At 43.8% G+C, this 17,010-nt stretch overlaps 1 protein-coding gene across 2 annotated transcripts in view; it reads right to left on the bottom strand.

The window, feature by feature from the left end:
- Positions 1-207: 207 nt before the first annotated feature.
- Positions 208-17,010, bottom strand: part of LOC124018400 (ATP-binding cassette sub-family G member 1-like) — a 54,685-nt gene continuing 37,882 nt past the window's right edge. For both annotated transcript variants that reach the window (XM_046333710.1, XM_046333709.1), the window contains exons 7-15: positions 13,587-13,710; positions 13,190-13,304; positions 12,739-12,884; positions 12,438-12,539; positions 12,060-12,228; positions 11,770-11,870; positions 8,446-8,604; positions 7,748-7,866; positions 208-2,221 (exon numbers count right to left, since the gene is read on the bottom strand). In XM_046333710.1, the coding sequence (XP_046189666.1) occupies positions 1,993-2,221; positions 7,748-7,866; positions 8,446-8,604; positions 11,770-11,870; positions 12,060-12,228; positions 12,438-12,539; positions 12,739-12,884; positions 13,190-13,304; positions 13,587-13,710 (1,264 nt within the window). In that variant the 3' untranslated portion in view covers positions 208-1,992. The remainder of the gene's footprint in view (positions 2,222-7,747; positions 7,867-8,445; positions 8,605-11,769; positions 11,871-12,059; positions 12,229-12,437; positions 12,540-12,738; positions 12,885-13,189; positions 13,305-13,586; positions 13,711-17,010) is intronic.

Here is a 17,010-nt window from a genome sequence, read left to right as displayed (position 1 = left end):
TAGTCTAAAGAAGGCCAGTTTTATTGCTTATTACAACAGTTTTCAGCTGTGCTAACATAATTACAAAAGGGTTTTCTAATGATCAATTAGCCTTTTAAAATTATAAACTTGGGATTAGCTAACACAACATGCCATTGGAACACAGGAGTGATGGATGCTGATAATGGCCTCTGTATATGTCTATGTAGATATTCCATTAAAAAATCTGCAGTAGTCATTTACAACATTAACAATGTCTACACTGTATTTCTGATCAATTTGATGTTATTTTAATGGACAAAAAATTAGCTTTTCTTTCAAAAACAAGGACATTTCTAAGTGACCCAAACTTTTGAGCGGTAGTGTATTTCCATATTGAAGCAATGGCAGAACAATACTTTGAACAATATGGACTGCAAACATGTTCAATGTATTTAGCAAAGATGGAATATGCCTACATGTTGTTATTTTGTTTCTGTAGGCTATTTAACAAACTAGGCTATAGCGGACTAACATTCAAATTGGCTTTGATAACAACTTAAAACATGAAAGACCGTAAATACACAACTAGAAGCACCCACATATTTAGCCATGGACCACGTTCTGATTGGCCAGTGAGGGGACAAGCCTCCCAATTTATCCCAGCCCTTTCACACAACTGCCAGCTACTGCACCCATAATTTCTGCAGTGAAAATAGCACAAAAAAACACCTCTGGACATATAGCGCTACCAACAGTCTTAGCCTTAGTGACTTATCATTGCATAAAGTTTGATAAAATAGAGTCCCCAGTCTCTTACAGAAATACGGTAGCACTATATCCCTTTGGTATGGTTGACAGATAAAACAAACCCCAACCTAGGCTGCCATGTCTTTTATGAATTGATTGTGTGACAGAACATGAGCTAGTATAAAATACTCTTCATTCTCAATTCTATTTTACATGACTGACTGTGGAGTGACTAAAAGAGTATTGTATCAATCCTCCATGCCATTCAAACTAAGCTGTGTTGGTAATGCTTGAGATAATGTAATACTTAACTTTCTGTTTGTGTTACATGCTCAGATCTCAGGTTAGGATTCTGGCTTGTAATACTAAGCCAGCCACAGTCACATCAGAATTCATATCCCCCATATCTTCCTTCAACTATTCAAGCCCTATAATCACAACCACAGGCCTCTGAGCAGGGGTGCTAACGTGGTACTTTATTTCCCTGAAAAACCCAGACCCCCACCGATGCCACTCATAGAACGTGCTTAATTTTATTAATTAGTTTGTTCAAGCACAGTTACTCTCTTGCGCCTGAGAGGCTAGGCTGTCGAGCGCCACATGCCACATTTGTTTCGGGAAACTCACCCAGGATAAATGACAGTATATATTGGTACTGTACAGTCTCTCACATGCTTGGAATGTATGTGATTGCTTTATCCCACATTAGCAACAAGCACTATTGTACCTTTCCCTGTATTGACCGAGGGTCCCAGATTACAGACCCATTTGATCTGGCAGTCCTATATAATAAACACACATTGGAGGAAACCAGCTCCTGTTTAAGTGTGGCCCTGTCTTCCCATTGTCCTTCCACCAAGCTATTTCATTTAATTGGTTTCACACAGTGATCATATAAACCAGTCTGGAACTACAGACTAGACAAGAGCTTATCAACAACAAACTCTTACATTACTTACAGTTGGTTCCCTTGCACAAGGCGATTACATCTAGATTCCTACTGTGACAGGAGCCTTGGTTTTGGTATTTAAACAAGAACGTTCTTGTAATATTGGGAATCATCCATGGCACTGAGCTCCTCTCTGCCATATTTGTTTGTCTAAGCTAAGTAGAGTCATACTGCATGCACACCCTCACACAACAGTTGTGTATATTCTGTAGACTTTGGCCAAAAGTTTAGTGTGCATGGTGTATTTCTGGGCCACTGCCTGGAGGTTTCTAGAAGCAGAATTCCAGCTTGCAAGCGATCTGGGCCTTTCTCCTCCTTTACTGCCACTCCCCAGTTTACCTCTCTGCACTGATCTTATAGCGCAGCACAAAGTACGCGAGGAGACGGAGGGTCACAAAGAACATGCCAAGCACTATGAAGTCAAGGTACAGTTTGGCATCTTCCACATCAAGCTCTTTCAAGATGGCCTCCGACTTCTGGAAGTGGCATGTTTCATCCTTGTCACAGTGGAGGTCCTTCCGGTCCAGCCCGTAGATGGAGAGGATGACACCTTCAAAGCCATACCTACAAAATAATAGGAACTGTTTTATGGTGATGTTAAAGAGGATGAGAGCAGTAGGAGAGAGTGGGGTAAATTGAGGCGTTTTTTACATTCAGCATCCCAACGTCAATGGACATTTTTTATTATTTATAAGAAAGATATCTACATATATTTCAGGATGTTGTGCATCTCTCATAATTCATGTAAACATAACAGTTTTGAAAACATAGTTTGTCCAGGTATGGGGTAACATAGGGTCAGGGTAAGTTGAGCCACCTTGTGGTAAGTGGGTAATGGTTTCATGTGACTGTGGGTGCTGGTGCTGGTAGGTCAAAGTTGAATGTGGTATATTGTATATCTTAAATGTATTTCTACATTCAGATATACATCTCTCTGTTCCATTCTATACCCCTCCATTTCTTGACCAGTTGTCTGAGACAGGGATGTTGTTTCGATGTGCCAATTCGTAGGCAAGTTCTCTGAATTTGAGGCTACTAAGGCCATGGAACTCGTCCGTGAGATTCTTGATACGTTTAGCAAGCTCAGATTCCATGTCATCAGATAAGACCTTCTGTGCCTCTCCTCCTCTATTATAGCCTCTCTTTCACACCTTGTGATAAAATAATTTAAATGTTGAAAGATAATGATTAAATAATTCACCACTCTGAAACCTTATAATTGTATGAAATTGATTAGAATCATCAAATTATAATCTGATGATGTGTGTAGTTTTAGTCAGAATTCGATTAAACAATGTATCTGTATAGTGGTAAAACACAGACTGTCTGAGCAAGGCGTAGCTTAGGATTTGAACTTGTATGTGTGCCTAAGAAAATACCGAAGAACAATTCAACTGTTTGAACTGACCTGGCAGGAACTCTGAGAAAACGTATGAGGACAGGGAGTACTTCTCAAGGTTTCCCTAATCTCGGGGGAACGGAACTGTCGGCTGGGTAGTGATACAACTATGGAGAAGGATAAAACTAATCTACTGCTGGTGTGTATGTATGTGCACAGCTATAAAATGGATGTCTTAGTATAATGGATTTATTTCACCTTATTTAACCAGGTAGGCTAGTTGAGAACAAGTTCTCATTTGCAACTGCGACCTGGCCAAGATAAAGCATAGCAATTCGACACATACAACAACACAGAATTACACATGGAATAAACAAAACATAGTCAAAAATACAGTAGAACAAAAGAAAACAAAAAGTCTATATACAGTGAGTGCAAATGAGGTAAGATAAGGGAGTTAAGGCAATAAATAGGCCATGGTGGCGAAGTAATTACAATATAGCAATTAAACACTGGAATGGTGTGCAGAAGATGATTGTGCAAGTAGAGGTACTGGGGTGCAAAGGAGCAAGATAAATAAATAAATACTGTATGGGGATGAGATATGTAGATAGATGGGCTGTTTACAGATGGGCTATGTACAGGTGCAGTGATCTGTGAGCTGCTCTGACAGCTGGTGCTTAAAGCTAGTGAGGGAGATATGAGTCTCCAGCTTCAGAGATTTTTGCAGTTCGTTGGCAGCAGAGAACTAGAAGGAAAGACGACCAAAGGAGGAATTGGCTTTGGGGGTGACCAGTGAGATATACCTGCTGGAGAGGGTGCTACAAGTGGGTGCTGCTATGGTGACCAGTGAGCTGAGATAAGTCAGGGCTTTACCTAGCAGAGAATTGTAGACAACCTGTAGCCAGTGGGTTTGGCGACGAGTATGAAGCGAGGGCCAACCAACGAGAGAGTACAGGTCGCAATGGTGGGTAGTGTATGGGGCTTTGGTGACAAAACGGATGGTACTGTGATAGACTGCATCCAGTTTGTTTAGTAGAGTGTTGGAGGCTATTTTATAGATGACATCACCAAAGTCGAGGATCGGTAGGATGGTCAGTTTTACGAGGATATGTTTGGCAGCATGAGTGAAGGATGCTTTGTTGCGATATAGGAAGCCAATTCTAGATTTAATTTTGGATTGGAGATGCTTAATGTGAGTCTGGAAGGAGAGTTTACAGTCTAACCAGACACCTAGGTATTTGTAGTTGTCCACGTATTCTAAGTCAGAGCCGTCCAGAGTAGTGATGCTGGATGGGCGAGCAGGTGCGGGCAGTGATCGGTTGAATAGCATGCATTTAGTTTTACTTGAAATTAAGAACAGTTGGAGACCACGGAAGGAGAATTGTATGGCTCGTCTGGAGGTTAGTTAACACAGTGTCCAAAGAGGAGCCAGAAGTATACAGAATGGTGTCGTCTGCGTAGAGGTGTACCAGAGAATCACCACCAGCAAGAGCAACATCATTGATGTATACAGAGAGGAGAGTCGGCCTGAAGATTGAACCCTGTGGCACCCCCATAGAGACTGCCAGAGGTCTGAACAACAGGCCCTCCGATTTTACACACTGAACTCTATCAGAGAAGTAGTTGGTAAAAGGCAATCATTTGAGAACCCAAGGCTGTCGAGTCTGCCAATAAGAATGTGGTGATTGACAGAGTCAAAAGCCTTGGCCAGGTCGATGAATACGGCTACACAGTAATGTCTCTTATCGATGGCGTATCTGTCATGTTTTGTCTTATATTGTCTTGTCATTTTGCTTTTCCTTCTGTTCGTTTTCCCCCTGCTGGTCTTTTTAGGTTCGTTCCCCTTTTTCTCTCTCCCTCCCTCTCTCTCTTCTCTCTATCGTTCCGTTCCTGCTCCCAGCTGTTCCTATTCCCCTAATCAATCATTTAGTCTTCCCACACCTGTTCCCTATCTTTTCCCCTGATTAGAGTCCCTATTTCTCCCCTTGTTTTCCGTTTCTGCCCTGTCGGATCCTTGTATATTGTTCACCGTGCTGTGTCTTTGTATCGCCCTGTCGTGTCGTGTTTCCCTCAGATGCTGCGTGGTGAGCAGGTGTCTGAGTCTGCTACGGTCAAGTGCCTTCCCGAGGCAACCTGCAGTTTATTATCGAGTCTCCAGTCAGTTCTCGTGATTACGAGTGGAATTGTTTTTTATGCTTTATTTACTGCTCCGATTTGTCTAGGAGTATTGCTATTTCCTTAAACTGGATTAAAGACTCTGTTTTCGCCAAGTCGCTTTTGGGTCCTCATTCACCTGCATAACAGTATCCGCCATCGACATCATTGATGTCGTTTAGGACCTTGAGCGTGGCTGAGGTGCACCCATGACCAGTTCTGAAATCAGATTGCATAGTGGAGAAGGTACGGTGGGATTCGAAATGGTCAGTAATCTGTTTGTTAATTTGGCTTTCGAAGACCTTAGAAAGACAGGGTAGGATAAATATAGGTCTGTAGCAGTTTGGGTCTAGAGTGTCACCCCCTTTGAAGAGGGGGATGACTGCGGCAGCTTTCCAATCTTTGGGAATCTCAGATGATACGAAAGAGAGGTTGAACAGGCTAGTAAGGGGTTGCAACAAATTCGGCAGATAATTTTAGAAAGAGAGGGTCCAGATTGTCTAGCCCGGCTGAATTGTAGGGGTCCAGATTTTGTAGCTCTTTCAGAACATGAGCTATCTTGATTTGGGTAAAGGAGAAATGGTGGGGGCTTTGTCGGGTTGATGTGGAGGGTGCTGGGCAGTTGACCGGGGTAAGGGTAGTCAGGTGGAAAGCATGGCCAGCCGTAGAGAAATGCTTATTGAAATTTTCAATTATAGTGGATTTATTGGCGGTGACAGTGTTTCCTAGCCTCAGAGCAGTGAGCAGCTGGGAGGAGGTGCTCTTATTCTCCATGGACTTTATAGTGTCCCAGAACTTTTTTGAGTTAGTCCTACAGGATGCAAATTTCTGTTTGAAAAAGCTAGCCTTAACTTTTCTAACTGCCTGTGTATATTTGTTCGTAACTTTCCTGAAAAGTTGCATATCACGGGGGCTATTCGATGCTAATGCAGAACGCCACAGGATGTTTGTGCTGGTCAAGGGCAGACAGGTCTGGAGTGAACCAAGGACTAAATCTATTCCTAGTTCTACATTTTTTTAATGGGGCATGCTTATTTAAGATGGTGAGGAAGGCACTTTTAAAGAATAGCCAGGCATCATCTACTGACGGGATGAGGTCAATGTCATTCCAGGATACCCCAGCCATGTCAAAAAAATAAAGACCTGCTTGCAGAAGTGTTTTAGGGAGCGTTTGACAGTGATGAGAGGTGGTCGTTTGGTCGCAGACCCATTATGGATGCAGGCAATGAGGCAGTGATCACTGAGACCTTGATTGAAAACTGCAGAGGTGTATTTGGAGGGCGAGTTAGTTAGGATGACATGTCCGTGTTTACGGATTTGGAGTTGTACCTGGTAGGTTCATTGATAATTTGTGTGAGATTGAGGGCATCAAGCTTGGATTGTATAGGATGGCCGGGGTGTTAAGCATGTCCCTGTTTAGGTCACCTAGTAGCACGAGCTAAGAAGATAGATGGGGGGCAATCAATTCACATATGGTATCGAGGGCACAGCTGTGTGCATAGGAAGGTCATTAACAAGCGGCAACAGTGAGAGACTTGTTTCTGGAAAGGTGAATTTTTAGAAGTAGAAGCTCGAATTGTTTGGGTACAGACTTGGATAGTAATACAGAACTCTGCAGGCTATCTTTGCAGTAGATTGCAACACCGCCCCCTTTGGCAGTTCTATCTTGGCGGATAATGTTATAGTTAGCGATGGAGATTTCAAGGTTTTTGGTGGTTTTCCTATGCCAGGATTCAGACACAACTAAGACATCCGGGTTGGCAGTGTGCTAAAGCAGTGAGTAAAACAAATTAGGGAGTAGGCTTCTAATGTTAACATGCATGAAACCAAGGCTTTTACGGTTACAGAAGCTAGGTACTGCAGGACATGGATTCTTCAGAACGTTATCGTGAATAAATACTTTGATTTTTGTAAGCTGGGACTCTGCTTCATTCAACCAGAATCTTACAAACTCTAGGTTGCAGACTGAGTAGATTAATTGAAGTTTATGAACAAATAACAAAATTCACATAAAACCTTGGCTGCTCTCTCAAGAACCTCAATTGGGACTAGATTTCTGGTTGTTTTACATTTGTATACACAGGGCATGATGCTCTTTAACAATAAAATGCACTCCGTTGAATTCATATGCTTGACACATTGCAAAAATACCATGCATTAAACATATTTGTTGTATGTAATCATTTGTATGGAGTATGGTGGCCATTGGCTCAACTTACCCCAAAGCAAAAATGTTGACTATATTAGAGCACACAGTTATAAGGATGCACTTTCATGCTAGGTTTAGGACCTCAAATTGTAGCTTAAATAGACCCCAACTGAGGTATAAAACAATTGTAAAACAATACATTAATTTGACTATGTGAATTTTTGGGGGGCCTAACTTGCTTACCAATTTTTCCATATGGTTTCTTCCTTCACATGATATCTTCCTAAATATTGGGTCACATTATTCATTTTGTGTATGGTTTCCTAGAAGCAAGGAGTGGCTCAATTAACCCTTTGGCTCAACATAACCCACTTTCCCTTACTGTTCAAGTGCCAAAAAAATCAGGGCCCTTGAAAGTCTGAAAAGTATCTTAAAAACTAGTTACCTGACATATGAAATGTATGACATCCACTGAAGATACCACGGAATTGTGTCAAAACTGACAAAGAAGCCAGAGAAAAGCAGCACGGGTATGGCAGTCACCGGACCTACAAACGTGGCAACCTGAGACATGGACAAGCGCAAAATCAGAGGCAGCACGTGACTCACTGTAACCATCTTACATGTACATATTGCGGTTAATCGTCTGCTTAGAATAGAATTGGGTACCACCCTGAGAAACATATCATTATATGCATATACTATAGGTTGGTACTGTGTAAATACGAAATATAGTAAAACAACAATAAAGATATGTTTAATTAATTTTAATAAGTAGTATTTACAGATTCAAATTAGAAATGTAGATGGGGGACAGGTGAGAGGGATACAGCAGAGAGTGTGAGTGGTGGAACAGGGGATAAAAACGCTGTCTCCAGGGGTATACAGTATGTGGTACAGGGGCGGCACAATGCTTAGACCAGCCCTAGCACAAAATATATTTTTTTATTTGACCCCCTTTTTTCTCCCCAATTTTGATCTTTTTTTCATCGCTGCAACTCCCCAACGGATTTTGGAGGTGAAGGTTGAGTCATTCGTCCTCCGAAACATGACCCGTCAAAGCGCGCTTCTTAATTAACACCCGCCCGCTTAAGGTATGGCAGTTATTATCTCGTGTTAGTATTGAGAGAATGGAGGACATGCCTGTAGCGAGGTGGAAGCCGCTCCTATCAGCAGGCCCAGAGACTGGGCCACAAGAGAGGTGAGGACTCCCAGGGCCAAGAAAAGGATGAAACGTACAGCGTCAGGCGGCTGGGACGTCATCCAGTAGACGATGCTGCAGTAGGCGACTGGGAACACTATCTGTGAAGCAAAATAAGAAAAATACTTGATTGTGTATTTGTGGACACAGAAATGGTCTTTTCAGCTTTTTTTTCTCGACCCCCAACACATGCACGCACAGTTGCATACACGCCCAACCACACATTGACAGATTGGAAGGACAGCGTCAGTGCAGCACCCCCAGGGTCGTGTAGGTGGTTATGTACCTTGGTGAAGGGCACAACACCAGGAGAAGCTGTTGCTGACTAGGATTGTGATACGGCCATCTCACATTCCTCATGTTCAGCCAACAGTACCTCACCATGGAAAACACACTGTGTATCATTGAAGCATTAAACTAAAACACAAAGCCAAGCTTTTTGTGCTTTGAAATAATAATTTTGAAATGTTGAAAAAAAGCCAAATTAGATGTAATTCAATAAAATAAATGAAAACATGCAGTAAACCTCTGGTGAAGCGTAAATTATAAAGAAATGTATTTAACGTTTATTTAACTAGGCAAGCCAGTTAAAACCTGTTAAGTCTACCCCCTACTTTTTCGAACATTCTGTTAAAAATCACGCAACATTTCAGCGTCCTGCTACTCATGCCAGGAATATAGTATATGCATATGATTTGTATGTGTGGATAGAAAACACTCTGACGTTTCTAAAACTGGTTAAATCATGGCTGTGACTTTAACATAACGTGTGTTTCATCGAAAAGCGCAAGAAAAACTGATCACCAAAATCTGGAAAATATATCAATGCGCCACTTGCATGTATTGTCTATTGGAAAGCAAATTACATGGGGGGCTGAGATTGCAAGTCCTACAGCTTCCACACGATGTCACCAGTCTTGTCAATTGCCTGGGCTTTGTTTCTTGGTCAAACGAGTGAGAGAGAGCCCATTCCTTCCGGTCTCCGACAGGATGTTTTGGATGAGAGATTTCCGAACATGATTTCAAGCTATTGAATACACATCGCCCCATGATCAATTTGATAGATTATTAACGTTTACTAATAACTAAAGTTGGATTACAAAAGTATTTCGAAGTGTTTTGTGAAAGTTTATCGTCGACTTTTTTAATTAAAAAAAATGATGTTGCGTTTTAAAACTGTCTTTTTTTCTGGATCACACACTCTTCATAGATCGATATTTAGGGTATATATGGACCGATTTAATCGAAAAAGACCCAATAGTGATGTTTATGGGACATCACCCAATAGTGATGTTTATGGGGCATCTCCGGCGCGGCCCACGCTTGGATTGCGTCCTACCTGACAGGTCGCTCCTACCAGGTGGCGTGGCGAGAATCTGTCTCCTCACCACGCGCTCTCACCACTGGTGTCCCCCAGGGCTCTGTTCTAGGCCCTCTCCTATTCTCGCTATACACCAAGTCACTTGGCTCTGTCATAACCTCACATGGTCTCTCCTATCATTGCTATGCAGACGACACACAATTAATCTTCTCCTTTCCCCCTTCTGATGACCAGGTGGCGAATCGCATCTCTGCATGTCTGGCAGACATATCAGTGTGGATGACGGATCACCACCTCAAGCTGAACCTCGGCAAGACGGAGCTGCTCTTCCTCCCGGGGAAGGACTGCCCGTTCCATGATCTCGCCATCACGGTTGACAACTTCATTGTGTCCTCCTCCCAGAGCGCTAAGAACCTTGGCGTGATCCTGGACAACACCCTATCGTTCTCAACTAACATCAAGGCGGTGGCCCGTTCCTGTAGGTTCATGCTCTACAACATCCGCAGAGTACGACCCTGCCTCACACAGGAAGCAGCGCAGGTCCTAATCCAGGCACTTGTCATCTCCCGTCTGGATTACTGCAACTCGCTGTTGGCTGGGCTCCCTGCCTGTGCCATTAAACCCCTACAACTCATCCAGAACGCCGCAGCCCGTCTGGTGTTCAACCTTCCCAAGTTCTCTCACGTCACCCCGCTCCTCCGCTCTCTCCACTGGCTTCCAGTTGAAGCTCGCATCCGCTACAAGACCATGGTGCTTGCCTACGGGGCTGTGAGGTGAACGGCACCTCAGTACCTCCAGGCTCTGATCAGGCCCTACACCCAAACAAGGGCACTGCGTTCATCCACCTCTGGCCTGCTCGCCTCCCTACCACTGAGGAAGTACAGCTCCCGCTCAGCCCAGTCAAAACTGTTCGCTGCTCTGGCCCCCCAATGGTGGAACAAACTCCCTCACGACGCCAGGACAGTGGAGTCAATCACCACCTTCCGGAGACACCTGAAACCCCACCTCTTTAAGGAATACCTAGGATAGGATAAGTAATCCTTCTCACCCCCCTTTAAGATTTAGATGCACTATTGTAAAGTGACTGTTCTACTGGATGTCATAAGGTGAATGCACCAATTTGTAAGTCGCTCTGGATAAGAGCGTCTGCTAAATGACTTAAATGTAAATGTAAATCTAGGAGTGCCAACAAAGAAGATCGTCAAAGGTAATGAATGTTTTATATTTTATTTCTGCGCTTTGTGTAGCGCCGGCTATGCTAATTATTTTGTTTACGTCCCCTTCAGGTATTTCGGGGTGTTGCATGCTATCAGATAATAGCTTATCATGCTTTCGCCAAAAAGCATTTTAAAAATCTGACTTGTTGGCTGGATTCACAACGAGTGTAGCTTTAATTCAGTACCCTGCATGTGTGTTTTAATGAACGTTTGAGTTTTAACGAGTGCTATTAGCATTTAGCGTAGCGCATTTGCATTTCCAGATGGCTAGATGGGACTTAAGAGGTTTTAAGAACAAATTCTTATTTACAATGACAGCCTACCGGGGAACAGTGGGTTAACTGCCTTGTTCAGGCGCAGAATGACAGATTTTTACCTTGTCAGCTCGGGGATTCGATCCAGCAACTTTTCGATTACTGGCCCAACGCTCTAACCACAAGGCTACCTGCCGCCCCAAAAGCCTCCTTATGTAATGTTATTGTGGGATTTGTCTGAAATTCTGAAACAGAATTACTTTTTTACCTCGATGCTAAAGCCCCTTTGAGCTCCCATAACAGGTTTCTTTAGTTACAATACCTTTGCTCTTTTCAGTGAATGATATAATCGTAATGTTTTTTTGTGTGTTTTTTCTCTATTTTTGCATTTTGATGAAATACCAACTTACAGATTTTTTGGGACACAACACACTACTAAAAATGATCCAGAGTTATTTGTGACATTGTTATTACCTGGAAGGGGAGGTCTGCCATAGTCTTGGCCAGATAGTAAGCCTTCAGACTGTACCAGTAGTTCAAGTGCTCTCTTAGGAACACTCCCATCTCCAAAGGGACTGCAATTAGAGAGATGGAGAAAACAGGCTCATAGTAATCTCATTTCGGTAATCAGAAACAGTGCAAGGTACATCTCAGCAAAGTCTACTTCTAACATACTGTATACAATGGCTTATGACTGTTGTGAATTCATGCACTAAATCAACGCATGCAGATGTCTGTCATTAAGAAGAGCTGAGAATACTCACACGTCAGAACAGTAGGCATTAGAGCAGCAAACATGAGGAAGAGCATGGAGAAGAAGAGGAAGCCGGAGTTGCTGAGCACTTTCTTGGCATCGTTGCCGATGCCCAGATAGAGCAGGCCAATCAGAATCCCAATCCCAATGTGAGAGGTGATTCTTAGGTGAGTCAGCACCTGTAGGACCAGAACAGTCAGAGAAAAAATAAATGTTTATATATTTTCCTATCCATTGTGCTTTTGCTATTATTCTTCTGTTATTATTTTCATAAGCTTTTAATTTTATTAAAGTGTTTGGGGTTCATTATGTAACATTTGGTTATTTTAAAGGGAGGCGGAAGCTGTTGCAGCACAAAATCAAATCAGTGTGCGGAAGTATGTCTTACTGTATCTCTAATGATGCATTGAAATGTCCTTTTGAACAGGATGCAGAACTGAGTCAGACAACTGGCCGAGAAACTGTGGCAGCCCTCACCGGAAGGGGAATCCTGAGCGAGCGAGCGAGAGAGAGAGAGAGAGAGAGAGAGAGAGAGAGAGAGAGAGAGAGAGAGAGAGAGAGAGAGAGAGAGAGAGAGAGAGAGAGAGAGACTGCATAACCTGAAGTGCTTTGACTGAAAATATCACCTCAATGAGATTATTCATTTCAACCCATTGAGAGCTGTAGTAATACACTAATCCCCCTTTTACCTCCTCAGAAGATTTGTGCCACAGGAAGGGGTTGAGGGGTCCATCGTTCATGTCTGTCTTGTAGACGTGCTCACATTTCCCATCCTGCACGGCCTTCACCAAAAGAGCCGTCTGATCACCGTACTCCCCAGACGCCACCTCCATCACTGGGATCAAATGGAGAAAGAGGTACGCATGTCACAGAAACCCCAGTGAATACTGCATGAGGAACCAATCAATCAATCAAATGTATTTATAAAGCCCTTCTTACATCAGCTGATGTCACGAAATGCTGTACAGAAACCCAGCATAAAACCCCAAAGAGCAAGCAAAGCAGGTGTAGAAGCACGAGCCATCTGTAAAGTTATTCTGAGAAAATTCATTTTCGGGTGAACTAATAGATATAATAGTTTCTAGAATGCTTTATACCACATTTAACTTGTTTCTCGTTAAACTGGTTAGAGTTTCTCACCAAAGTCTGCAGGATTGTGGTATGTCGGGCAGTTGAGCCCCAGCTCTCTAAGGTAAGGTACCAGGTTAGGCACTTTCCCTCTGTAGATACACTGGCCCTGGCTAAGGACATACAGCTAGGGAGGGAAACACAGGGGCACAAAGCAATCAGGATACAGTACATTAATTTAGCAGACCATTCATTTAGGGACCATAAGTATTGCGCCACATGTGTGGCTACATACATTTCCAACTGTGATCCTGTGGTTTCATTGGACCTTTCATAGATTCCCATGCAGTAGTAGGCTTGCTTGAATCCCAGATCTGTTTATGTTATCACGCCAATGGCGTAGGAGTTGGTAAGACAACTCAAACAGATCTGGAACTCAGGCTAGCAGTAGGCCAGGTTGGAGGCTGACCTTGTTGAAGAGCTCAAAGAGCTTGGCGCTGGGCTGGTGGATGGTGCAGATAACGGTGCGGCCACCATAGGCCAGGGCCTTCAGCAGAGACAACACCTGGAAACAGGAGGAACTGTCCAGGCCACTGCAAAACAAGGTATAGGGGCCAAGGTTAGTATATGGTGGACAATGTCAAAACAAAGAATAGATTGGCTTTTGCACAGCTCAAGTAACATCTTAGATCATCATCGTGGAGAAGCAAACAAGTGAAGTGAACTGGGAGAAGAACATTGCATAAACTTGAACTATTTGGCACGTTAATGACACAGCAACATACTTGTCCATGCCTTTCTTGAAGAACTGTTTCTTGGGGGAAAACGTTACCGACAACTAATGTGAGTTGGTACAGAATCCTGTACAGTCCTTTCCATGACCAGTGTTTGGTTACCCCTCATCCCTTTTTCTACATCTGTTTCAAGGAGCCTGCAATCAACAATTGCTCAGAGTGGGCACAAAGGGGGCTTTCACAATGACTAACATTAGCTACTTAAGTTAACATCCTTGTTTGTGATCTAATGGTCCTACCACTGGGCACTGATATGAATCATGTCAGTCATTTTGAGCAGGTGAGAAGATTCTTTGGATTGGGAATGTGTATCACAGTGCAGTTAAGCAGTCGGAGGCGACTGAGAGAGAGGATAAAGAGGCAGATGAAGTGTCCGTCTTAGAAGGCATCAGAGGATTGGACATGTTCCACCAGTGAAGTCTGAGAACCCAACTATCACCCTGATTACCGCCGTACCCCCCCTTCTATCCGAGAGCAAAAACAAACCTGATGCGGATTTCTACATCAAACAAGCAGGGGAACAGGCATATCTGTCGGATGATGAAAGGTGGCAGCTCTCCCAGATGTTGGACGTGAACAGTGAGGTCTGTACTCTTACACTTGGCCGTACAATCGTCTTCAAACACAAAATCTATACCCGGCATGAGGTCCCCATTAAGCAGCGTCCCTACAGGCTGTCCCCCGCCAAACTGGCAATTCTCAATGAACAGCTAAAAAGCATGTTGGAGAATGGAATTGCGGAACCTTCTTTTTCCGGATGGGCTTCTCCGGTTGTCCTGATTCCTAAGAAAGATGGTGGATATCGATTCTGTGTGGACTACAGGAAGCCGAATGCCATAACAGAAAGCGATGCCTACCCTCTACCAAACATAAATGACATACTGGAATCTCTGGCAGGAGCATCCATCTTTAGTAATCTGGATCTGAACAGTGGCTATTGGCAGGTGTCAATGGATCCCGCTAGTCAGGACAAGACTGCTTTTGTCACCCCTTCTGGTTTGTACTCCTTCAAAGTCATGCCTTTTGGTTTGAAGAATGCTCCAGCAACCTTCCAACGGTTGATGGAGACTGTCCTGGGAGATCTGAGGGGTAGAAATTGTCTCGTGTATCTGGATGACATCATAATCTACTCCTCCTCTGTTGCGGATCATCTGCAAGACATTCAGTCCGTCTTCGACAGACTAAAGGCTGCAGGTTTGACCTTGAACTTGAAGAAGTGTCGTTTCTGTCTGCCAGAACTCAAGTTCCTTGGTCATGCTGAAGGTATCCATGCAGATCCAGCCAAAGTTGCAGCCGTGCAGGAATTCCCAATTCCCACATCCCTCAAGGCTGTTCAGCGGTTTCTGGGTATGGCTGGATGGTACCACAGGTTTGTGCCTGATTTTTCAAAGGCAGCTGAACCCCTTAACCACCTTAAGAAGAAAGGTGTGAAATTCCAATGGACCCCTGCATGCCAAGGTGCATTTGAAGCACTCAAAAACAGTCTAATTACTCCTCCAGTGCTTGGACATCCTAACCTGAATGCTCATTTCATTGTGTACATGGATGCAAGTCAAACAGGACTTGGAGCAGTCTTGGCTCAACAAACAGGACTTGGAACAGAAGAAGTTCTTGCCTATGCAAGTCGCACCCTTAATTCAGCCGAGAGGAATTATTCAACGACTGAAAGGGAGTGCCTCGCTGTGGTCTGGGCTTTGGAGAAATGGAGCTACTACTTGGAGGCAAAGATCTTCACCGTTGTCACAGACCATGCTGCTCTGCAGTGGGTTCTGGCATCAGGCAAGACCAACAGCCGTCTTATTCGCTGGTCTATCAGACTGCAGAAGTTTGACTTCATCATTGAGTATCGCAAAGGAAAACTGAACGTTGTACCAGATGCCCTTTCTCGGATTACAGAGACTGCCAATGTTTGTCCTCCCTTGTGCAGTACTTATACTACCGCTAAATGTCTGGATGATTCCTTTCCTCTGGATGATGAGAGTGTATGGAGAGCACAGCAGAAGGATGCTGCCATCATGGCGATCCACAAGAGTCTGTCTGAAGAAGACTCCAAGAGTCGCTTCAATGATAAGTATAGCATAATTCAGGATAAAGTGTATCGAAAAACTCCAAGAGGAGATGGAATACACAGCACCCATTATCGCGTCTTCATTCCCTCTACATTGTGTGACCAGATAATCCAAGCTTATCATGACAATCCCATGAGTGGCCATCTTGGAGTTTTTAAGACTTATCGAAGACTACAAGAGGTGGTTTACTGGCCAGGCATGTGGGTTGATACCCGGAAGTTTGTACAGCAGTGTGAAGTCTGCCAGAAATACAAACCAGACATTGGCAGACCTGCCGGGAAAATGCAGCAGACTGTGGTGAACCATCCAAATGAAATGTTGGGAATTGACCTCATGGGACCTTTTCCTCCCAGCCGGGGGACACGGAATGAATTTTTATTGGTGGTAGTGGACTACTACACACACTGGGTGGAGTTGTTTCCCCTCCGCAAAGCTACTGCATCAGCCATTGCTCTAATTTTGCGAAGGGAGGTTTTTACCAGATTTGGAATTCCAGACCAAATCCTCTCTGACCGAGGTCCGCAGTTCATATCAGGAATCTACAAAGAGCTCTGTACCTACTGGGGTGTAATTGCCAAGTTGACCACAGCCTATCATCCTCAGACCAACCTGACAGAGAGGGTAAACCGAACCCTGAAGGGGATGATTGCTTCATTCGTGGGGGATCAGCACACAAGGTGGGATCAGCATCTCTCTGAATTTCGCTTTGCACTGAACTCTGCCGTGCAGGAGACTTCTGGGGTCACTCCCGCCGAACTCCACCTGGGAAGACCACTAAAAGGTCCGATGGACAGGGTCTTGCAAAGTTCGAATGTTTCACCTGACTGCCCAGCATTTGATGCCGTACAACACCACCACACCTTGCTAGCCAGAGTGGAGGCCAGCAAAACCAAAGCCAAACAACGACAGCTGAGAAACTATGACAAACATAGACGAGATGTGTGTTTTCCACCCCAGTCTCGTGTCTGGGTACGTTCACATCATCTGTCAAAGGCGTCTAAGAAGTTCACTGCCAAGCTAGCTTCGAGAT

The sequence above is a fragment of the Oncorhynchus gorbuscha genome, unplaced genomic scaffold (genome assembly GCF_021184085.1).
Source record: "Oncorhynchus gorbuscha isolate QuinsamMale2020 ecotype Even-year unplaced genomic scaffold, OgorEven_v1.0 Un_scaffold_5:::fragment_8:::debris, whole genome shotgun sequence".
NCBI classification, from domain to species: Eukaryota; Metazoa; Chordata; class Actinopteri; order Salmoniformes; family Salmonidae; genus Oncorhynchus; species Oncorhynchus gorbuscha.
The sequence above is the reverse complement of the archived record's forward strand: the minus strand, read 5'-3'. Positions and strand labels throughout refer to the sequence as shown.